This window comes from Morchella sextelata (genome assembly GCF_020137385.1).
Source record: "Morchella sextelata strain SCLS chromosome Unknown scls_8, whole genome shotgun sequence".
Classification (NCBI taxonomy): Eukaryota; Fungi; Ascomycota; class Pezizomycetes; order Pezizales; family Morchellaceae; genus Morchella; species Morchella sextelata.
The window spans coordinates 1,608,782-1,632,103 of NW_025408623.1; the positions used below are offsets into that span (position 1 = coordinate 1,608,782).

The following is a 23,322-nucleotide window of genomic DNA, read 5'->3' on the forward strand; positions in this document are numbered from 1 at the left end:
TTGCATTTATACGACAACATTAACGAAAAAAAGACGGGGGGGGGGGGGGTTGAATTGTGTATTGTGGTTGTGGTTGAGCTACTGGGTGTTCTTTTAGGTTTGATCTCCTTTTTTTTCCGCTGGCGGTGGCTGCCGGCTGGAAGTGTGTTATTATTGACATTTTGTTTTGTCTATTTTCCTTTACCGGCTTCAATTGGGGGTGTGTTGAATAGTTTGTTTTACTACTATTTCGTTTTTAACATGGTATTGGTGGGGGCAGTTTTTTTCTCTTTCTACTCAGGATATCTTTTCATTATTGGGGTTTACTTGTGGGATTAGCTCTTTTTTTGCTTATATTTTTGTTGTGGGTTTGGAGATGGGGCGGCGGGAACATTAGCATACTTAGAGCTGGTTTCGGGGACGAGATTGTAGGAAGTTGGGTTTGTTCATACATAGTCTCTTGCCAGGTCTGTTGGGGCACGCGGAGGATCCCTTTTTTTTCGAGCTTCTTTTTTCTAGGTGCCGTATTCGAGGCAAAAACAAAAGAGCTGCGGGAGAGTCAAATAAAAATATCAGATTTTGATTCTTCAATAATTATAACTTTTTTGAACTAAAGTGATCAAGAACCACAATTTGCTTGCTTTCTTTTGCCCACAAGAGATCATAAACCAATTTATTGCTACCCATGCGAGTCGGTTTTGCTATAACTGGACCACTTGATGCGCTGGCACGAGTTGTTTGGTTATCTGCGGGGTTCTGGCAGGTTCTGGGGGGGTTAGGGTTGTGATAGTGGGGTTGGCGGGGTTTACGGAATGGCAAAAATTTGGGGTTTCCCCTCCTTTCCTTCTTTTCCCTTTCCTCCCCGCTGCTGCCACGATCCACAACTCCGACTGCAAAAACAATGCTGGGTCTTGTTGCCAGTCATACACCAAACAGCAAGATGGAAGATACATGATGCAGCATTGATTACTGCTGATGATCGAACCGGCCTACTGATACTGGGGAATGGGGAAGATAGAACGGCCCGAGTTGTTGGGAGGAGAGGGGAGGGGGGCGGGGGTTAATCGGCGGACCTTCCGTCCCGTCGGAAGTATCAATTAATTACTAGCTATACTCGAACGGTCAGTGGTTTCGACACTAGAGTCCCTGTTACAGACGACGACCATCGACAAGCTCTATCGTAATATCAGTAGAGTGATTGTCACTTATCCTTCTGTCACCCATCAACGCTTTGATATTCAGCCATCCACTCATGACATCGGCCCGACTTCAACCTAAACGATTGGTAGTCAATGTTATTGGCGATATGTGTTGGATATAGGAGGGGTTAAAAGGAGATATATGCGGCTGGGATTCGTGGGTTGAAGTGTCGCAGGGGAAGTCCTGTTTATCTGATGCAGATAGGGTGATTATGGTTGTGGTGTAGATGGGTGCGTGGGTGGATGGGTGGATAGATTGATTGTTGGATGGACAGGCGAGGGGAGATTGACGAGGAAGAGAAACGACTCGGCTTGACTCCATCGTTGAATGGGGGGGTGGGTGGGTGAACGCGTGGGAGAGCAGGTGGCACTGAGACTGAGACAATAATCCTTGTGTGGATCAGGAGTTATAGCACTTTGCGTATGCCGGCCTCTGGATAGCAAGGTTACCGAAACGCCTCCCGGACCCGGATTCAAGGATCCAACTTGTCCCGTGTATGGGATACCCTGTTCGGCTCGGAGGTAGGGAGTGCATTATGTACATATATGTATATGAGGGCGATATCGATGAGGGTCTGAGCGGTTAACAACACGCTAGGTAGTGGTCCGAGGAAAGACTTTCTATTCGGAAATGTTCTGGAAATGTGAGAGAGGCGGAAACAGTGGCTCAGACTTTGATTCCTGGGCATCTATTGGTTTGGCTCCTCCCAAGGAGGAGCGCTTATATGAGGATCGGAAATTTTTGCCTCTAGTTGTCTAGGGCGTAGATTTGAGCACCAATCGTAATATCAAAAGGTGGGGGAAATTCTACTGGCTAATGTTAATAGCTCATTTTTGGTAGAGGGACCGAATGTGGGTGATAGGATATGATTGAGACCGCATACCTAGCCGATATTCTTGTTTCATCTAAGAACTCAAATACGACATATTCTCAGTTGACAGTTGTTAATGTACGCGTTCATTCACATACACCAAAGGCGAACAGCAATCTAATCGTTGCGTTACGTACTGGTTAGCGTGAAACATAATATTGCTTCTGCATATAAATCCACTTACCAATGACCACGGAGAAATGTCTTGATACAGAGGAATATAGAGAGCCAGTTCGTTCATTTTGAAGCTTCGATGCAGATTTCTCTGTCTTCTGGAAAGGAACGTCATAAACTGGTTGGCTTCATAACATTCCAGTCGCCATAAGCCAGCACTTTTACCAACCAAAAAAGGATCCTTGTAGGATCGGTGGGACCAGGTGAAGTCTTGGACTGGATCGAGTGATATATGTACTCCACAATATACGAACACGGTTGCAGCGGGTCGATTTGATCCATTGGCTGGATGATCTCCCATCATCGGCTCCTGTTCCCCAGGATATGCAGCCTGAGTCTCTCCGCTGACGTTTTTGCCAAAAAGCTTGATGATTTCGCTTGTGCCCGACCCTCACCCCCTCAGAAGTCGATGTATCGAATATCACGAGGATCGTCGTGTTGTCTATGTAACGCAGAGTAAGCTATAAGGGATATGGTAATAATGAGAAAACATACATACACGTCTCACCAGCATCATGCTACGATGCTACGTATACCGGTGCTGAGATGTGTTCGGTCAGTTTACTTGATTGCCCCCGATGATCGTGCAATTAATCGAATTTGATGATCGGACACAAAATTGAGGGGCTTGGTGAAGGAGCCAGCTATGATGCATTATTCGTGCACATCATACCGGTTACTGTGTTGATCCGGTGAGCGGGGAAGGGGGGGGGGGGGGGAATCCAATAAGCATAGTGCTACTAGTTGGTAAGGAAGTCATGAAGTGACCTTTCAATTATGATCTACCGGTATACCGCCGCTCCGTACCGGGTTTCATAGCATACGAGATTTCTGGGAGAACATATATTTCTTGTTTGTTCTGAGTGAGTGAGTTGGGTTTGGGTAAAAAAGGTTGCCCCCATTTTGCTGTAAGGATAGCCAATGGTCAATGGCACATCACATATATGCCACGCGTATGGTGGATGGTCGTCCTACCAGACGTATCCAGCTTCGTGCGGGGAATGGAACTCGATGGTGTCCGCCAAGTCTTCCATGTGTATGAAGCCGCAAATGGTCCAGTCCATATGTTTCCACGTCCTGCAGAGAGCCGTGTGTCTGCATTGAAAGGCCTAGTGCATATTGGTGGAGCAGTACTTTGATCCTGCTATATATAGCCTGCCTCTGATAGCTCCACGATGTCCTCCAAAGTGCCATCCACGATGTCGACATCCTTTGCAATTGAGGTGCACTTTGAGGTGCCCCTTGAGGTGCACTTTGATGTGTCCTTTGATGTGTCCTTTGATGTGTCCTCCACGCTGTTCTCCACGACGTCCTCTAGATTACGATATGTGCCTGCAGTACACATATTTTACTTAAAACCTATGTTATTCTGAAACAGATAGTATATATGATGGTACAAAAGTTAATTTGGTTACTTACATGTCCATATGTTTCATGTTCGTGTGACAATATTGCCAATGTTCTTGAAGACCTCCCGTTCCGGTTTACCGTCATGGAAGAGCTGGTTCTTGCAGTCAAAGAAGGAGATGTGGTTTACAGCAATTGAGAACACAGCCAGCCATGTTTTTACTTCCATGCCAGCCACGTGGGATGGTGACAGACTACATGGAGGATCCGGATTAACCTACATGTACATAACATACAGTAGTTTATAGCAACGTCATCTATATCATCTAAGTTAACCCCGATTTTCTTATCTTTCCCTTACTCCTACTAATGAATAAGCTTTTTATCGATGTCAAGCTTGGGAGAATTGATGGCCATTCAGTTCGCGCTAGAAGATTGCTAATCTATTTGCCATTTACGTCTACGCGGGATTTCCTTTTGAGATTCTGTAATATCACGTCATAGATTTCTTTTTTTATGAAAGGAATTATATTATATACTCTACATCCTTGGCCATGGGATATAAAAATAAAACCGCCTTGAGGAAATATTCGCTGATCGATCTTCGAAGCCTAATTATCTTTCATATAAAAGCCCTCCGTCATATCTTCCATTCATATATATATGTGTATCACCCCTCCAGCTAGCCTTTCACTTATACACAAGTGTATGTCTTTCACTCTTTAAATTTTAAAGACATTGGGCGCGGCCTGCCCAAGAAGACATAACGAGAGCCGAATATTATGCTGTAAAATTATAGCCGAGCCCTTGCTGTAAACCAAAACAGATGACCCCCGAGCTTTGTTGAGTGTATTCGGAATCCGGAACGCCAAGTTTAATATCCAGCTAAATCTGGCCTTTGAGACATCAACTCGAACCTAAAATCCACAACGTCCACAAACAACACCACGCTCGAGTAACTATCTCGAAATACTCTGTCTCTAACTACCATAATTATCCAACTTCCACCAGTCTCAAAAGCCTAAACTTTGTCCCCTCTGTCACAAATCCCCAATACTCAAATTCTATCTCCTTCATCACCACTCAGCACTCGGAGCTCAACAACAGTGTACTTCCGTTATATCCGTCGCCTCTTGGCATTCGGTACAAAGCCCTACCATGCGGGGTAACGGATGATATCTACTCCGACAGGCTGCGCAACACATTCTATGGCTAACTGTACGTATACGCACATGTAAGGGTTGCGTCAAAAAGAGTGCTTGGTTGTTGTAATGAACCTCGGTGCCGATAGCCAGCCATGATATCAGCCGCGATACAGATAGGTAGCGATTCATATTGGTGAAGATGCTCAGTTGGACTCAGTCTATAAGTTGGAGGATTCTGGAGAAGAATGGCCAGTTAAAAGAATAGTCAAGAAAATAAGCGTTTCGGAAACAGGCATGTTTATATTACCTACCTACCTACTTTCTTCCTGAGTGCTTTCTTCCCAAGCTGTGCTATCTAACAATCTCCAAACCCTAGGTATTACTACGTTAGCTATGAAGCAATCAAGCGTGCCTCGGCAACCCATCTATTATTCCCTGCAGCTAGTTGTTACCCGAGATTATTACCAAGAATTTCTAATTGGGGGGAGCCTTATTGTACTCACTACTGTACCTACATCGGTACTACGTAGCGGCACTACGAAAGTTGTTTTGTTGAATATTCACCTAAGTGCTATATAGATCTAGATGAACGAACGACTCTTTATTCAATTCCCATAACCAAAATCTCCTCCGTTCTCTAGATCGGTATTCTTCCCTCCAGATTACTTTTCCTCCCAAAGTTTAACCCTACCTGAAATTCATATTCACAATTCACCCACCGCAACTATGACCGTCAAATCCCGCTGGCAATGCACAATCCCTCAATGCTCCTTCCCCACCTACGTCTTCACCTCTCCCACGCACCCACTCCCCAAAACACCCCTCTACATCGATGCCCTCTCTCCAACCAATCATTACCTTACCATATACTCCTACCGCAGCACCGTGGTGCGTATCGCCTCCGGTCTCATCTCCTACGGCCTCCTCCCCGGCGATAGTGTGCTCCTCTACTCGGGAAACAATATCTACTTCCCGGCCGTGTTCACGGGCATCATCGCCGCCGGTGGTGTCTTCACGGGCGCGAATCCCACGTTCACCGCGCGCGAGCTGGCATATCAGTTGAAAGACTCAGAGGCCAAGTTTTTACTCACAAGTGTAGGGTCGATTGATGTGGGGATTGAGGCGGCGAAGATGGTGGGGTTGGATCCGGAGAAGGTATTTGTGTTTGATGATGGACTATATGTGGATGATGAGGGCGGCATCGTGAGGTGGGCGACGAGGGAGAGAGTCAAGGGTATAAGGCATTGGAGTGATATTGTCATGGCGGGGAATGATAAGTTTGCTTGGGATGAATTGAGTACCGAGGAGGAGGTGAATAGAACGGCGGCGATCAATTATTCGTCTGGGTATTCTCCCCCCCTGAATCTGCCCCCTGGTAAAGTCATTAATTGAGGATTATACCAGTACCACCGGCGTTCCAAAAGGAGTAGAAATCACACACCGTAATTTCGTCGCAAATGCCCAGCAAAATGTCCATGTCCGCCACCAGAGCCAAAAGCCCTACGCGCCCCCGCGCTGGCTCTGCGTCATTCCCATGTACCACGCAGTTAGTACCCCAACCCACCATGAAAAACAGTGATGATTCATTTGTTCAGAGATTCTAACCTATTCACAGTATGGGCAAACGTACTACGCCACAATAGCCTCTGTGCGTCAAATCCCCACCTGGATCTTGCCTAAATTCGACTTCCTCACCTTCCTCTCCTGCGTGGAGCAGTTTAAGATCACCAACATCGGCGGCGTCCCGCCTATCATGGTCGCGCTCGCAAAGCATCCCGAGGTCGTAAAATACAACCTGAGCTCCGTCGTCAACCTGGGCTGTGGCGCCGCGCCATTGAGTCGAGAGATTAGCCGTACCGTGGAGGAGCGGGTTAGCCGGGGCCGGGGCCTGAAGGAGAATATCAACCTGAAGCAGGGGTGGGGAATGACTGAGTATGTATCTTTTTTTATAGGCTGTGAGTATTAATGACTAGAGATATGAGCTGATGAAGATGCTGGTAGGGCGACATGTTCACTTATGGGCTTCCATCCGGATGATAGAGATGAAGATGGATCTATCGGCGAGGTGTTCCCGAACTGTGAAGGAAAGATCATGGATGCAGAGACGGGGACAAAGGAGCTGTCTGTTGGCGAGAAGGGCGAGATCTGGGCTCGGGGCCCGAATATCATGAAGGGGTACTACAAGAACCCGAAAGCCACGCGGGAGACCATCACAGAGGACGGATGGTTAAAGACCGGCGATATCGGGTACTACAACGAGCAGAAGAAGTGGTATATCGTTGACCGGAAGAAGGTATGATATGACGGCTTCTTCAAGATCTTGGGCCTATCGGCACACATAGTCTGACAGGGCCGCGACATCTAGGAACTTATCAAGGTTAAAGGAAACCAGGTGGCACCAGCGGAACTAGAAGGGCTTCTACTGGAGAACCCCGGGATTGCTGACGCGGCAGTCATCGGGATTGCCTAGTTCGTCTCCCCCACCCCCGATATCTATAATATCTCTAACACTAGCACAGTGCCGAAGATGAAAGACCGCGAGCCTATATCGTACTCAAGCCCGGTACCTCACTAACAGCCGACGACGTGAAGAAGTGGGTTTCCGAGCGGGCAAGCAGACACAAATGGCTCACCGGCGGCGTAGTGCTGGTGAAAGACGTTCCCAGGAATCCGGTATGTGACACTTTCATTTTCCTGATATGTCTTTATTTGATACTGACTCAATTTTGCTTGTAGTCGGGGAAAATATTGAAGAAGGTGCTGCGAGAGAGGGCAAAGACCGAGGTGGTGGATACGGCGGACCACAGGGCGAAGCTGTGAGGAGTATATATATAGGTACCTGCGCTTGTGTATATAAGTACATGACTTTATGATCGTCAATTTCATACGTTTTTTAGAATTATAACCATTCTCCGAAGTGTTTGCGACTTGAGATCTAGTGTATCTGGTCTAGCCAGATGAGCGGACGCCTTTTACGTAGCTCTGTAGAAATTATTGTAATCTAGTGACTATTGCTTAAGCCCAAGAACCAACACCCGCAAACACATACTCAGCCGTTGAGCGGAACCCCCACTAACTACATACATGTATGTAGCCAAGTCATGTCCCCAAGCCCCAACCCTAAGAACCCCGCGCAGCCCAGCGCAACATACTCGCGTCTATCCTTCCCCACCTGTCCAAACCATCCGTCCATTCCAGCTAACATGTAGGCACGCCCGTCTCTCACGTTGCAAACTGGTATATACAACACACCACATCGTCTGGCTACATTTGGGTTCATCATGTGCTATCACTCGGGCGCCAAGAACCACTGCGACAACCTAGGCTTGGCATTGCGTTCCGGACGCATAGCTCAGGGCTGATCATGGCCCTCTACCACTGAAATGGAAAAGATACCGCGGCTTTTCCCCCCTCATGCGGTTGGCTACGAACTGATAGGTCTACCTGCCATCAGTGCTATCTGAAGGAGATACATGTTTACATGAGAGCGAGGCGCACATCGAACATGTTATCCCATGGTCCGTCAATGCTGACCCCCCTATAATAGAGGAATAAAATTTTGTATGGGAGATCTATTATTTGATAAGATCTGTTAGTACACAAAACTTGCTTTTTTCTGGGGTCAGCATTTCACTGACGGACGATGGGATAACCCAGGTGCAGTTTGCAACAACTGGCTCGGCTCCACCTATTCCAGACATAAGGGTCGGTCCCGGCATAAGATCCGTATTTTAACTTAACAGCAGCCATATTGAACAGGTACAGCTGCACAAAGCGCGGATAGTAGCAACATTGATGAGCGGTCAGCAGTCTACCCTGGTGGAGTAGGCGGCGTATAAACCCCGTAAGCCCGAAACATGCTGTCATTTTCTTTATGGGGGCTAAAAGTTTGGTTTTTACTATCAAGTTTTTATCATTGATGTAAAGTTGTTAGTCCCCGCTCAAATGGGTCATCAGAAGCTTAGGATAGCTTGTATACACAGTTTAAGGGAGTGATGGTGCTTTCTATGGATAGATATCTGATTGGGGGGAGCCGGGATTGCCCACCCAATCAAAGAGTTGTTAGGGGATGAACATTCGGGCTTTAGGATAAGTGTGCGAATCTCTCGACTTGAAATTCGATTAATTCTTCGACCCTTTGGATAGGTCTTTTTTCTGGAGACACTTAGTATATCAAAGTATTAGTACATATAGTGTCGTCATACAAGGATAAGATTGTACTTGTCCTTATTTCCGTTTCGCACAACTTTACCATTAGTAAGGAGAAGCCTCTGTAATAATTAATAATTAACTGTTTACCTGCCATTAGCACATGTATTTATTATCTACAGTAGTAGCGATATTACATGTAGTAAGAGAAATCGATCCGAGCTTTCCCACCGTAACAGTCCGCGCCGCCGCACAAGACATCACTCGCAGCCCACCACAAGCCGGGTAACCCAACCACACCCAAAAAAACTCAGCAGCAGAAAACTCCAAATCCCAAGCTCTAAAACTTCACCAAGTTAACCTTCACCTCCAACCAAACTCGCCCTATACGCCACAATGCCTTCCCGCGGAAACCCCAACGTCCCCACCTCCGTCAAGAATCGCTCGCGCAGCCGTAAAGCCGGCGTCAAAGCTGGTGTCAAGGCGCGCGCCCGCCCCATCGCCGCCCGCTCCGCTACCATCGAAACACAGACCCAGAGCGGCTCCGGTGTCCACCGCGGGCGCACACTCAGCGCCAAGAAGGTGCGCCGCACCGAGCGCCGTGTTGGGTTCGCGAAGCAGAGGAAGGAGGAGGCCTTGGATGAGATTAGGAAGGCGGGGGAGAACGGCATTGTCGAGATGACTGGTTAGTAGTGCCCGCTTGTGTGTATGGAGAGTGTGGATAGAGTGTGTAGGTTAACAATGATGGTATAGATGTTGCGGCGCTCCCATTGTCGAAGAGGCAGCAGAAGCTTGCGGAGAGAGCGGAGGCTAGAGCGGAGGCGGCGGTGAGGGCTGCTGAGAAGGAGGCGGTTAAGGCTGCCGAGAAGGCGGCGAAGGCGGCGGAGGAGGCTGCTGCTGCTGCAAAGGCTGCTGAGGAGAACGAGGACGAGGACGAGGACGAGGCCGGTATGGACATCGACTAAGCGCCAAGCCATACGACGAGGAGACCCCAGAGGGATTGTAAAGGGCGATCGACGACTTAATACGAGAAAAGGCGACGGAAGGCTATATAGTAGCCGAAATCTGTATATGTACTCTCTACGGACGGAACAGGGCGGATAAAAGTTAGTTGGATTTTGGGCGGCGTTTTCTGCTTTTTTTTTTTACTTAGGAATTTAAAGATAAGGAATTCACTTACAGTTGAGAAGAAGTTTTTCTTTATTTCTTAGAACAAAGTTGTAAATATTGGAGTTTGAATCCTTCAATTGGTAGTTCCTTTTTGATATTTTCGGTGATGGTGCAAGATTTTTATTAATTGAAGCAATGATAGAATTGCAACAATTTTTGCGGACCCGGAAATTTAAGGTATCGCCGAGTGCACTAAAAATTTGTTTTTGTTTTTCTTAGAACAACTCCTGTAAACTCGACATTTGCGGAGATATTTGGTTTTGGTACTAGTGCTGTATGTGCAGGTCATAAATCCCAAGTAATCATCTGGTACCACTCTCGGTATCCCGATTCTGGCGAATCCCGAATCCCGAATCCCGGATTCCTTGCAAATCCTCGTGCCACACCGCAGGCGGCGAGCATTGTAATCTGTGCCTCCCATCCACATCGGGGGATAAATTCCTTAGAATTTCCCAGTGCCCTTCCAAAAATACAGTGTTACGTCAGTCCCGAGATTGCATGAAGAATGAGAGAGTAATATTTGGAGAGTGTAGACGCTGAGAAGTGAGATTGTGGCAGCCGCCGCCGGATTGGTAAACTGCAGGGCTGCAGACAAAGAGGGTTATCGATAAGGGGCGGCTATGTATGTATGTTGGGGATAACGGTGGTGTAGTGGTGTGAAAGGTGGGGGTTACGCGCCGAAGGGGGATAGGTTGTGTTACGCTGGTGAGACTGTAGAACACACGGGTGTGGCATCTATTTGAATTTAGAGACATTGGGATGTGGAGATGTGGAGTAAAATGTGTTCTTTTGTTTATGTATGCTTTGGGTTCCGCTTACCTGCCTCGAATCTCGGGAGAGAACGTCTGGATATTCAAATTTAGAAGCTTTTCTTTTTTTGCCCCCTTCTTTTCCTATTCACCGCTGTATGGAGAGATAATGATCCAGCGCAGCTCGAAAGCTCACATACGTAGAGCTTCATGTTGTTGTTGTCTTTATTGTTATCACGGTACGTACCATCCTGTCTCTATTCTATATCCGATCTCCGGCTGAGAGCGAGCGAACGTGCCTAATTTACCACTCCTTCCGCCGCCTCCTTCTTTCCCGCAGCCACGGGATTGGTACGGGAAGGAACGTTGTAGAACAAGGGAATCACCTTGCATGTGTCTATTATGTCTGTGTCTCTCATGTCTCTGTGCGACAACTAGGTAATTGAGGTACGTCTTGGCACGGGAAATAGCTGCTGACCCCCAGCGGCGGTGATGGAGTTGAAGAGAGTATGTACTTTATGGTACGCCCTACTCTAGGGATGTATGCAGCTAGAAGGACGATAATATAGAGTTGCGGTCAGTCAGCCAGTCATTCAGTCACCAGGCGGCCCAGGAGGCAGCGATATTCGGAGAGTGCGGCTGAGCTTCCTTCGGGGATGGTAAGCCCGAAGTCTCATCTAGGCAATCGGCCAGGGCTCAGGAATCTCAGGGACTTTAGGGTGAGGTTTTGTTTAGTTCTCCCGCTAGTGGGGCCCAATTGCTGATGGCGAGGAGGACAAGGGCATTGTCTATCATCCAATTGCATATGGCTAATTATAATAAGCAATAACTTAATACATAACTAAACCTGAGACGTTGATCTTTCTGGGCGCTGTTTGAGGTAGTTGAGATACGTAACCTCAGGAAGGTAATCTACAGGAGAATGAACAAATTTAAATAGGTCGTTCTAGTTATTTGGCGGTAGATTTGTAGTGAGGTGCCGCGTTTTTGCTGAATATGGAGATCGGCCTGTACGTTTGAATAGAGTAAACTACATGTAGCTTGTGCCTGTAGATTCGCCCAGGAGGAGCAGGAACAGGAGAGGAAGATAGTAAGTGGGGGCGTTTTATTTTTAGAACAGAGGAGAGACCTCTAAACCCAGGTTATGATAGCAGGGAAGGGGAAGGGGAAGGAATAGAACAAGAGGAACAAGGTTTAGGGTTCCGGGTAGAGAGAAAGAGAGGAGAGGGGTTGAAATTAAGATTGAGATGGTGCACGGCGCGAGCGATGTTCTTCGGTCGTGCATGCAGCGCAGTTGCTTCTGTGTTGTTCGTTTGTTGCGCCTGTTTCTGTTTCTTGCATTGTACTTTAACTGCTGTATGTAGGGTTCCTCATGTCACTGCACCTACGTTTACCCCTTCCTTTTGTCTCTATTCAAGAGTACATAGCAGTCGCGCCTGATTCTGACCGGTTTACTTCTCAGTAGCCAGCAAAAGAAGAAAAAAGAAACAGCGGCAGAGTAGCAGCAGTATTAAAGACATAAGCAGAAGTTATTGGTAGCAGGTACCTACATCGATAGTAATATTACATGAAGCCCTAAGTAGGTGTAGTACCCCACACAAAGTTACGCCGAGCACTGGCAGGCAGCAGTAGCAACAAGCGTCCCTAGGAATTCTATTCCATTCTCAGATTTCAGCAAGTGTGTGACCGATATACTGTGTACTGTTCCACGACTACTACCCCCCTCACCTCCCCTCTCAAAGCCGAGAAGCGCCAACCATCCCGGCTTTCATCTCCCTGGATACAATCATCATCATCTACTCAGCAATAAAGAAACTTGTCTCTATCGAAAACTTCTTTGTGGCACACTTGACCGTTACTCTCGGTCAAATTCTCTGCTCGCACAGCTACTTTTTTCGGTAAGCATCACTTTCCCTTCACTCCCCATCAGCTCCCTTCCTAGCTTTCCTGCATCTCACCAGTCCTCCCTTCGCCAGTCTACTTACGCTGCAACCAGCCGAAGAATATACAAGGCAGGAAAGAGCACCCGTAGCTCAGCTTCTTCGAGCCCACAAACTCCTACCACAAAAGCCCAGAGACAAAAAAGCACCGACATTTCAATTATTCCAGAGATTCGGAACGTGTCATAACGTGTGAGTCGAAATATCAAAAAGTAAGTTAACCTCCAAATAACCTGTGAAGAGGTTGTATGTGGCTTGTAAAATTCCGTTGCTCATCCCCGAAGTTTGCCCGCCGTTAAGGGGCTTTTCGCGTCTTCTGCCCGCCAACCCCACCGGGTCCTTCACAACACTCTCATTCTATAAACCATCAACCACCACATTCACCTCCGCCTCCGTTAACTATTTCGAGTTTGACGGCTTGGAACCCCGTCGAGCTGTTTTATCTACCACCTACATCACTCCCTTCCTTCCTGCACCCTCCTGCGTTGGTTCCCCTTGCATTTGAGTTTGTCCTAAACTGGTAGAAGTCAGTTACCTCCATCCTCTTACACTACTACTCAAACCCTACCCCCACTCCTCCCCGAACGAGAAAAAGGATCAACCATGGCCTCAGGTTATCAATACAATGACAATTCCTTCTTGAACCCCGGACCTGCCCCGCGTCCACCTCAGGGCCGTCCTCCTGTCGCGAGCTCTGCTGCGTCTATAGCCTCCACAATCCATCACCCTCACCACTCCACCGTGTCAACCATCAACTCCCCATCTCCATACGGGTCTAACATGAGTCTGGTCAACACAAACACCAGTCAAATTATTGCTAACAACGGGACTCAGATGTCGTACGCAGATGGAAAGATTCACGAAGGATGGGCTTCCATTAAGGAGGATGGGTTGAAGTCCCTCTACTGGACAAAGAAGTACCTAATTCTGCGCGAGATTTCGCTGGATTTCCACAAGAATGAGTCGTCAACGTCCATGTCTCTCTCTATCCCCCTGAAGGACATCATCTCTGTCAACCGCACAGACTTGAAGCCCTACTGCTTTGAAGTTGTTCGCACATCCTCATCCCAACAGGGAAATACCATCTCCCCCGATGCGCCTCGACGCACCGTGTTTGTCTCCGTCAAGTCAGACCAGGACCTTTATGCCTGGATTGACGAGGTGTACTCTCGGTGCCCGTCCATGGGCGGTGTGTCCAACCCCACAAATTTCACTCACAAGGTACATGTCGGCTTTGATCCCATTAGCGGGGGTTTCACAGGTCTTCCCGAAGAGTGGAGTAAGCTGTTGAACTCCAGCGCCATCACAAAGGAGGACTACCAGAAGAACCCGCAGGCTGTCATCGAGGTGTTGGAGTTCTACACCGAGGGCCAGCAGCGCATGAATGAGGAGGGTGGATTCGCCGGCATGCCACCGCCGCAGGGACTCAGTGCGACACAACAGCGGCAATTGGCTGGGTTGGCTAACCAACAGCAAGAAGAGCGTGAACGTGAGCAGTGGGAGCTGGAGCGTGAACGTGATGCGTATAGAGAACAGGAGTACGAAAAGTCTCAGCGTGAACAGCAGGCACAGCGTGAAAAACAAGAGCGGGAACGCCGCCAGATTGAGCGCGAGAACGAACAGCGTGAACAGGAAGAACGTCAAAGAGAGGAAGACCTGTTCAACCAGTCCGGTCATCAACAGGATGATTACGAGGAGGAGGATTACCCTCAAAAGGTTAGCACAGCTCAGCAGCCGATTATGATGACTGGAGGTGGTGGAGGCTTGTCTTCTCAAGGGCGTTATAACCCAATGGCTCCCAAGACTTCCGGCTCTCAGCGAACACCTGCGAAGGGAGCGAATGGCCGGGATATGGATCCCAGAAGGCCTGCTCCTTCTGCTCCTGGCGGAACTCTTCCCAGACCAACTCATGGCTCTCAGAGAACACCAGGTGGTCAAACTACCCTACGTACTCCTCCGTCAAGGCCGGACCAGAAGACTCCGTCAAGGGAACCCAGCCCAGCTGCTGGAGCTCGTGGTCCGACCCCTGTCAACACCAAGCAGACAACACTTCAGTCTTCAAACCAGGCTTCACGCATCCCAGCTCCTACAACCCCGACTGTCAAGCCACTCAATGTCCCGACAAAGCCGGCGAACGCGGCAAAGGAGGTCATTACAAAGCAGGAACGCAAGGAAAACCAGAGGCGTGTTTCGGGCATGACCGAAGCCCAGGTTATGGAGAAGCTGCGCTCTGTTGTATCACCTGGAGACCCCAATCAATCATACACAAAGCTCAAGAAGGTTGGTCAGGGAGCTTCTGGATCCGTTTATGTTGCCAAGATCAACTCATCGCCAGCTTCTGCCATGGCCGCATCTATGCTTTCAAGCTCTGGAAAGAACAACGCCAGGGTGGCCATTAAGCAGATGGATCTCGCACACCAACCAAGGAAGGAGTTGATCGTCAACGAGATCTTGGTCATGAAGGAGAGTCAGCACCCGAACATTGTCAACTTCTTGGACGCCTTCCTCAAGGGGAACAGCGAGCTTTGGGTTGTTATGGAATACATGGAGGGAGGTGCACTTACAGATGTCATTGAGGCCAATACTCTTGAGGAAGATCAGATTGCCACTATCTGTTTCGAGGTATATTTGATATCATACTTGGATCACCGTGTTGGATACTGATTTTATTCTTTCAAATAGACTTGCAAGGGATTGGAACATTTGCACGCCCAGAACATCATTCACAGAGATATTAAGAGTGACAACGTCCTATTGGATGCCTATGGTCACGTGAAGATTAGTATGTTACACTTTCATTGAGTGCATCCGTATTTATCCTCCTTTTTATATTTCACAAGCTAACCACATAATTTTTGATAGCCGATTTCGGGTTTTGCGCCAAGCTCACCGAACAAAAATCCAAGCGTGCCACCATGGTCGGTACCCCGTACTGGATGGCACCCGAGGTCGTCAAGCAGAAGGAGTACGATGCCAAGGTTGATATTTGGTCTCTTGGTATTATGGCTATCGAGATGATCGAATCCGAACCACCCTACTTGAACGAGGAGCCTCTCAAGGCCCTCTACCTTATTGCAACTCATGGAACACCCACCTTGAAGAAGCCTGAGAAGTTGAGTAAGGAGCTCAAGAACTTTTTGGCTGTGTGCTTGTGCGTGGATGTCAAGCACCGTGCTACTGCCGAGGAGCTCTTGAAGCACGACTTCCTCAGGAAGGGATGCCCCTTGGCCAGTTTGGCAGCGTTATTGGCCTCTAAACAGAAAAATTAAACCGTAATATCCACCTAACGGAGGTATTTGGATGACGATTACGAAAGCTTAGATTTTGGGTCAATTTGGGGTTCAGTTACTTATCTTTTTTTTTTAACGGGGTGACTGAAATGTGTAAATTTCTTTCTTCTAGAGTCCCTGTTTTACGGAAGCTAGATGGGAAAAATGAAAAATGCATATCGTTTTTGTTGCAATTGGTCGGGAGGATGTGGCGATATACCTATTTTTATATTTCTTTTCTTCATTTCTTTGTTGTTTCATGTTTTTACGAAGGCCTGCCTGCATATGACTTCAGTTGGGAGCCCTTTTATTGTTTTTTTGCGAAAGCTGGTTTCATTTTTACGTTTCGACCTCATCATATCATACGTCTACTTAACTACCCTTTTTACGTTACCTACAATACTCTTAACTGCCCCCTTTTTACGTTATCTATTTTCCCTACGTCAACGTTATGTGTTTTTTTTTTTTTAAAAAAAACTCTTCTTTTATGATTCCTTTTTTTGTTCAATGGTTCTTTGGGAAGGGAATGGGGAAACAACAAAAAGAAGACAGGATAAAGATCAGCCTTTTTATTAATGGCACGAGCCTCTTTCCATGTATCTGCTTTTTTTCTTTTCTTCATATTCCTTTTTTTTTGCTCTCATTATTGGTATCACTTTGTTATATCTAGCTGGCGTTTGTTCGTCCATCATGAGTTTTTGATAGCCGCTTTTTATACCATAGTTTTTCTTTTCCTTTTTTCATTCTTCAAATCTTTTTAATTTTGAGGTTTGGTGGGGTTTATTTTTGCGGGTTCTGCTTTTTTGTTGGTAGGGTTCGATTTGATACTGAAATAGAGTTGGGTGCGCAGCGTTAACTATCATGACATGTCGTCGTTGGGGGTGGTGGTTGGTGATGATGGTGGTGAGAAAAAAAGGTCTAGGATCTGGAAACTGGGTCCTGGGACATTTGCCTGCTGGGGTGTCATTGTCATGCATGGTCCGTCACTCGGAGGAGAGACATTTCTGATTGGTTTGGGGGTGGTTCTATAACCCCGTAATCAGGGAGTTTGCTATTTATGGATTTTTCTGCTGGGGAACAACTTTTTTATTGTTAGCTATGTTTAAAGATGCGGTATTTAGAAGCTTGAGGGTTGCTATAGGGAGGATGTGGTACTGTAGAGAAATTCCAGGTCACATCTATCAATCTTCTTCTTCTTCTTCTTCTTCTTCTTCTTCCGGGCACTTGCTTTCTTCGAATTCTTCTGTAGGTGGTAAGTTCGTGTTGTAATGGTATGAAGTATGAAGTGGGGAGAATTAAAGAGAAGCAGACACTGTGCTGCGTCTAAATATCCACACCACTTAACTACCCTACCTATCATTGGCAACGTTGCCCAAATTATCATTGGCAACGTTGTCCAACCTATCATTGGCACCGTTACCACGAGGACTCTACATCTTTAGCTTCCTATTCAAGCACGTTTGTCCAAATTCCTAGCCTTACCTCTATATACTACCTGCTATCAGCCCGGCATTGATGCATGTATCTCCCCTTTACGACTAGTCACTTTTGAAGCAACGACGAAACTGTTGGTAGTTAAGCAGGGTGACGCTCGGGCCGATATCTAGCTACAGCGGTATATGTACTTGTAATTGATTAGAAATCTAGTATTTGTCGTTACCCCAGGTTCGTCGTTGCTCCAAAAGCGACTCTACATGTTCTCCTATATGTCATAGTCATTATTATAACAGAGCTAGAGGTCATCTCCAAACAGTGTTTTATCCTCTACACTAGCACTAGTAGTACCTGGGCGGGAGGCCTGAAATCGATAACTTTACACATTAGAGCATTTTAGTCCCCATATTTCTGCCGTAATTCGGCCATATTTCTGCTGCAGAAGCCACGTGCGCCACACCATTTTACGTGGAAGAAATATGGCCGAATAATGGATTACAGGGATGGACTAAAATGCTCATTATTCCTGGAATCGAGAGTCCCATCAACATCTCCCTTATTAACTCATTCTTGGCATATTATTCCCGCGGCGTCTTCCGTATCACAGGATAGATTTCTGAGGTGTGATAAACGCTCATGTATCTATCCGCTCTTGCATGGGTTGCGTGAAAAGAGACTACTCTAGACGGCCCAATGATGGTTTCGACGATGAAATGGCGAGCACCCACTGAGTGATATATCGACTCCATACTCTAGAGGCTTACATACGTCTAGTAATATATCCCATATCTCCTTCTCCTATAATATGAAAGGTCAGTGCGGAAAATAATTTCGCAAACGACGGGTACTGATTAACCAAAAACCTGCCGAGGGAGAGAAGGAGGGGGAAGAAAGAAGGGAGGGCCGAGGATTAAGGCTTGAGGCAGGCTTCTAGATCCTAGGTTAATCAAGGCGTGTACTCTACGTGTGCATGAGTCCAACAAACGTACTCTCAGCACACTTTGGTAAATCCCCTCCTAAAGCCATGGATCTAGTTGTTGTCACCAATAACGTATTTGACCCAGCACTGTCAGACTTAGGCCTAATCACAACCAAATTTATTCACAGTCGAATTTCAATGCCAATGACCGATTGACCAGTTTCACACGGCACCAGGTTTGCGGTGGTAACACCGGGCTATGTACCTCTAGTCATACATAAAGGATATTATTCACAGTCCTCCAATTGCAATGACCTCCAATTATTTCTCGAACCGCAGTTACTAATTACGAAGGCCGGTGGTCATGGCCAACATATGTCAAAACTAATTAAGCTCCCGATCCAGCCAAGCGCACCACTACCCTATTAATATATTGCTCGATCAAACATTACATTACTCGTGCATGACGGCGTTTGGGAATTATAACTCGGTGTCATCGGCCTCACAGATGCCATTCTATTAACTACTACAACCTTCTTCTCCTTCTCCTCCTTCCTCCTTCCCCTTCCCGCCTCTTCCTCCGCTCAGACCTCATTTATAGTGGCCGCCTGAAGAATGCATATCAGTATCTGATATAGCTCTTCTCCATGCAGCATCTCGCCGGTAACAAAAGTTTTATTCCCGACCACATGTATCTGTACTAGTAGCATCCGTCAATATTTATGCACGAGACAATCGCCTTACATTACAGCCTTACATTACAACCTTAGCACTGGATGCCTGAACGCAGCTTCGCGTATATAATTCGCAGTAACTCACTCCCCTAATTCCAACCCCACCATACCAAACACGCACAAACGAACACCCCACAATCCCCACGATATTATCACCACCACCGCAATAATGGACTACGAATTCCAGAACGCCAACACCTGGGAAGAAACCAGCCCCGTCACGCCCGTCCGCAAAGCAAAACCCAAAAAGAAAAGCAGAAAAAAGAAGCCCTCCGCACCCGCCTCCGTTGCCGGCTCGGCTCGCGCGACCAGTCCCGCCCGTTCCATTAACAACGGCGTCCGCGTTGACCCCAGCAGCCCGCCCCCAGGCAGCGCGACCGGTAGAGCCCCCGCAAGACCCGTCAGTAGTAGGAGTAGCAATAGTAACGCAGCAGCGCGCGCAACCAGTCCTGCCAGATCAACCACCAGCAACAGGTCTAGGAACAGCAACAACAACGGTAACAACAACAGAAACGCTGCTCGGCCGCCAAGTCCCGCGAGATCAACAAGTAGTAGGAGCAGTGTCGGCAATAACAGAAATGCATCTGCTGCAGGCCGGGCGACAAGTCCTGCAAGATCTGTCAGCAGCGCGGGAGGTAGGGCCCGCTCGGGATCTTCGACTGTCTGGGGTGGGACGGCCACTCCTTCCAGAGCGCAGTCTGTAAAGAGTCCATCGTCGGTGATTGCGCCGTCGGAGTATGATGATCCTTGGGGCGAGAACCGTAAGTCGTATCCTGAGAGCGTGCGGGACGATTTTTACGACGGGGACGACGATGAGGAACTGAATGAGCTGGATGATCTGCATACTATATCGGCGTACACTAGGCCGATTTATTACGGCGATGGGGATATATGGGGTGAAGCAGATCCATATGAGGGTCCTGATGGGCTGCGGAGAGAGAACGAGGGTGTAAGGTTGGAGAGACTCGGGGCCGCTCCAAATGGTAGGTTGATATACGTATATACATTGAATATTATATCTTGCCGGCCTTGTGTCTTATTTTTCTGCGCAATCTATAGGACACTATGAGATAGCGGAGCGCCGTAGTGCCATCTTTGATGAACGGTTCTTTGGGCCCAGAGGTGTAAATCTCCGCCATATCGCGCAAAAGACAAACACGTACGTGAGCATGCCGAATGACGATGCAGACCCTGTAAGAAATAAACCCCTCATGCTTCCATAGCTCCCGGAGAATCATGTATTGACAAACCATGATATAGCAAGTGCACATATGGGGGCGGCCAGACCAGGTCGCTCTCGCCACCCGAGATCTTATGCTCCTGTCAGAGCACATCTTCCACCAGATGAACCTCAATGAAAAGCTCAAAAAAGACGGCCGAAAAAAAGGTCGTCCCGGCCGTGAACGTGACTGGGTCAGAATCCGAGCCCAGCCCAGCGAGCGCAAGCAGCGCTACCTCGACCAGGAGAGGCGTAGGAATGAGAGGTGCCGGCAGCTGCGGCGGCCTCCTCCCAAAGCCCCTTTCGAGTTTAATGCTGTAGGAACCTTTTTATGGCCAAAGGAAGCCAATGCACAGGACCATCTTGGGACGAGTTTTGAGCTGCTGGATGATGTGAGGGTTGAGCATGATGTTTGGATCCTTGACCACAGGCAGCTGGATGGGTATATGTTTCAAGTCCTTGGGGAGGACCCGGACGCCGTGGATAAAGCTGTTGCAAGGCTGTATGGAGCATTCTGCGCGGCAGCTGCAAAGAATCGCACAATCATAGATAAGCACCTTCTTCATCCTCCGTCTATGGATTTAAAGAACATCCGTGTTGGCCTTATCAAAGAGCGGGAGCTGGAGAATTGCCAGACGATAGAAAGGTTTGGGGGGAGCACAACGGGGGCCCGGGCTCTCCTCGTTGGCGAATCTCCATCCTGGGAATTTGTAGAGAGCTGGAAGACCAGGCGAGAAGTCTTGGAGGCGGCCAATGACCGTTTTATCAGGAGAGTGATGCAAGAAGGATTGAGGGAAGTCGTTTACTTTAGAGGTTATGCTTCTTTGAAGATAAATTTTGGGACTTTGGTTCTCTTCGGTTATAGAAAACCACCGCCTGAGGGATTCTCTATAGAGGATTTCTCTAGTATGGTCCGGGATCCGATGACAGCTGGAGAGCTCATCAAACAGTACGTTATATCCCCACACTTTGGCTAGATACATATGCACTAACAACCCTCTAGCATAGGAAAAGAGCACGTTGCAAAGGCATTAATCACCGAATGCCACGCACGAAAGGACCTCTTCCACCATGTGAACCGCGGCCACTCCAAATTCGCCGAAAACCCCTACAGCGACCTCGCCGACGGCCAGGGAGAAATCCACGACATCCAAGACGACCTCGATATCCCCGACCCCAACATCGAGGCCACATTCGAGTGCACAATCTTCAACGGACCCCTCTCCTCCAAGATCCGCCTCGAGATTGAGTTTGAGCGCATCCCCGGTAAGCATCCGGGCGATATGGCAAACGCCGCCGGTGACCTCTACCGGGTCGGCATGCGCCGCTGGCTCTTTATCCAAAAGAGTGCCAACCCCAACAACATACGGGGCGGTGCCAGGCAACGCCGTAGGGGCCCTGTCGACATCAAGGTCATGGATCTGGAGTCAGACCTTGCGTGGCAGATAGAGTTCAACACGTACGAGTTCTGCCCCGACGCAGACAAGTACCCGATTTTCAAGGACTTCCTGAAGAAGATCCGCATCGAGGAGATCCCCGACGAGTCTGATCCCATTGGACCCCCGCGCCCTGGTAGCGCGGAGGCCAGGAGGAGGGTCAAGAGGATCAACTGGGCGAATCTCCCAGGACTGGTGGTGGACAAGATCGTGCAGAAGACGAAGCACCAGTATTGGATCTCGAGAACGCAGTACAAGTTCGAGATCACCCAGTACGAAACCTTCTTCCCCGAGAGCATCGGGCCGAGCCGTGTGAGTCTGACCAATCTATACCCGGTCGGCATCCAAATCTCCTGGAAAGGACTGGCGACAGACCATGACGTCCGCTGGGGGGCATCCCTCACGCATGCCGACTGGACACACAATCTCGCGCAGCAATCTTTGATCGGACTGGGGCGCTCGGGTGACTGGGAGCCAGAGATAGACAGCTTTTTTACAAGTTCTGGGGTCGGGGGGTTCAATCACCCAATGTGGACAAGGGATTGGAATGTCCTAAGTGGCCCGGACCCCTGGGGTGGGGATGGGTGGAAGGAGCTCATGACGAGACTAAAGGAATTAACAAAGTTTATTGCGCAAGTGAGGGATATGAATCTGGTGTTTAAGGAGCCGGGATACGCTGGGCCAGAGGAGTTTGATGAGTAGAGCGCATATACCACTTTTTGAGAAGATTTGGTAGGCTTGGACTCGATCATTTAGTATCTACTTATATTTATGCAGGTATCGGTGTTTCTTCTTTTGTTTTGTTGTATGTATGTATGTAGTGAGGAGGGGCTTCGAGCTGTATTGTACCTACATGTACACAACCTACAGAGCTACATGTAACTGTTGGAATGGGTGGCCTACATATATATGTATACAACATACCTAGAAGATAAGAAGGAAAGGTGTTGTCTAAAACCAGATCTTTATCATTCTTATCAACGAATTGATCCCGCGCCCGTATCCTGGCCCTCCATTACAGGGCGGGCAGCATCGCCAGACGAGGAGATATTTCGAAGACAAGCAAATTGTGTCTCGTAGTTTTATGTAGATAACCACATTCAGCACCTAAGTAGATGACGTCATTAGAGTGACCGAATACATGTGGTGAGTGATTTCCCATGATCGAATTTTTTTGCCCACAACGTCATCCATCCAGAAGATAGCCAACCAGCCCGAGCAAAATCGTTACCAGCAATAGTGGGGCAGATACTCAACCAGACACAGCCACTCTTGGGGTGGTTCATGGGGCCAGGTGGTTTGTGTTATTGTTTGATTAATGTCATCAAACAACAGAATTTCTTTTTAAACGAGCAATTGAAAGGTGGAAGGAACCCACCTGCTGATTAGGTGCGTATGCTTCTTCAGAGCGTTTGTACCCGCGTGTGGATGTTCTAGCAAGCTTATTTTAACCGTATAACCGTATGGGCCCAACACTTTGCCATATTAGTATTCTAAATTAGATGAACAAAGGACTGTAGCCCCCTGCGCTATCATGTTGGGGTGCTATTCTATGCTGCCAAGATCTGTCAAATATGATGAACTTTT

At 47.9% G+C, this 23,322-nt stretch overlaps 7 protein-coding genes across 7 annotated transcripts; 6 read left to right on the forward strand and 1 right to left on the reverse strand.

The window, feature by feature from the left end:
• Window positions 1-1,506: 1,506 nt before the first annotated feature.
• Window positions 1,507-1,930, forward strand: H6S33_012621 (uncharacterized protein; the record flags this gene model as incomplete). Its single annotated transcript, XM_044843991.1, has 4 exons — window positions 1,507-1,514; window positions 1,583-1,599; window positions 1,657-1,700; window positions 1,781-1,930. The coding sequence occupies 4 exons, from the start codon at window positions 1,507-1,509 to the stop codon at window positions 1,928-1,930; spliced, it is 219 nt and encodes a 72-aa protein (XP_044695270.1).
• Window positions 1,931-3,195: 1,265 nt separating this feature from the next.
• On the reverse strand, window positions 3,196-3,569 carry H6S33_012622 (uncharacterized protein; the record flags this gene model as incomplete). The annotated part of the gene is made up of 2 exons (XM_044843993.1): window positions 3,196-3,333; window positions 3,399-3,569. The coding sequence occupies 2 exons, from the start codon at window positions 3,567-3,569 to the stop codon at window positions 3,196-3,198; spliced, it is 309 nt and encodes a 102-aa protein (XP_044695271.1).
• A 1,210-nt stretch (window positions 3,570-4,779) lies between these two features.
• On the forward strand, window positions 4,780-5,357 carry H6S33_012623 (uncharacterized protein; the record flags this gene model as incomplete). The annotated part of the gene is made up of 5 exons (XM_044843994.1): window positions 4,780-4,789; window positions 4,863-4,893; window positions 4,982-5,008; window positions 5,093-5,211; window positions 5,296-5,357. The coding sequence occupies 5 exons, from the start codon at window positions 4,780-4,782 to the stop codon at window positions 5,355-5,357; spliced, it is 249 nt and encodes an 82-aa protein (XP_044695272.1).
• Window positions 5,358-5,442: 85 nt separating this feature from the next.
• Window positions 5,443-7,536, forward strand: H6S33_012624 (uncharacterized protein; the record flags this gene model as incomplete). Its single annotated transcript, XM_044843995.1, has 7 exons — window positions 5,443-6,062; window positions 6,121-6,262; window positions 6,332-6,648; window positions 6,718-7,009; window positions 7,082-7,185; window positions 7,236-7,389; window positions 7,453-7,536. The coding sequence occupies 7 exons, from the start codon at window positions 5,443-5,445 to the stop codon at window positions 7,534-7,536; spliced, it is 1,713 nt and encodes a 570-aa protein (XP_044695273.1).
• A 1,725-nt stretch (window positions 7,537-9,261) lies between these two features.
• Window positions 9,262-9,830, forward strand: H6S33_012625 (uncharacterized protein; the record flags this gene model as incomplete). The annotated part of the gene is made up of 2 exons (XM_044843996.1): window positions 9,262-9,550; window positions 9,619-9,830. 2 exons carry the CDS (start codon window positions 9,262-9,264, stop codon window positions 9,828-9,830), a joined length of 501 nt encoding a protein of 166 aa, XP_044695274.1.
• A 3,497-nt stretch (window positions 9,831-13,327) lies between these two features.
• H6S33_012626 (uncharacterized protein) lies at window positions 13,328-15,993 on the forward strand (the record flags this gene model as incomplete). Its single annotated transcript, XM_044843997.1, has 3 exons — window positions 13,328-15,346; window positions 15,407-15,506; window positions 15,587-15,993. 3 exons carry the CDS (start codon window positions 13,328-13,330, stop codon window positions 15,991-15,993), a joined length of 2,526 nt encoding a protein of 841 aa, XP_044695275.1.
• Window positions 15,994-19,249: 3,256 nt separating this feature from the next.
• H6S33_012627 (uncharacterized protein) lies at window positions 19,250-22,437 on the forward strand (the record flags this gene model as incomplete). Its single annotated transcript, XM_044843998.1, has 6 exons — window positions 19,250-19,460; window positions 19,528-19,715; window positions 19,778-20,063; window positions 20,140-20,273; window positions 20,341-21,248; window positions 21,303-22,437. 6 exons carry the CDS (start codon window positions 19,250-19,252, stop codon window positions 22,435-22,437), a joined length of 2,862 nt encoding a protein of 953 aa, XP_044695276.1.
• Window positions 22,438-23,322: the final 885 nt, after the last annotated feature.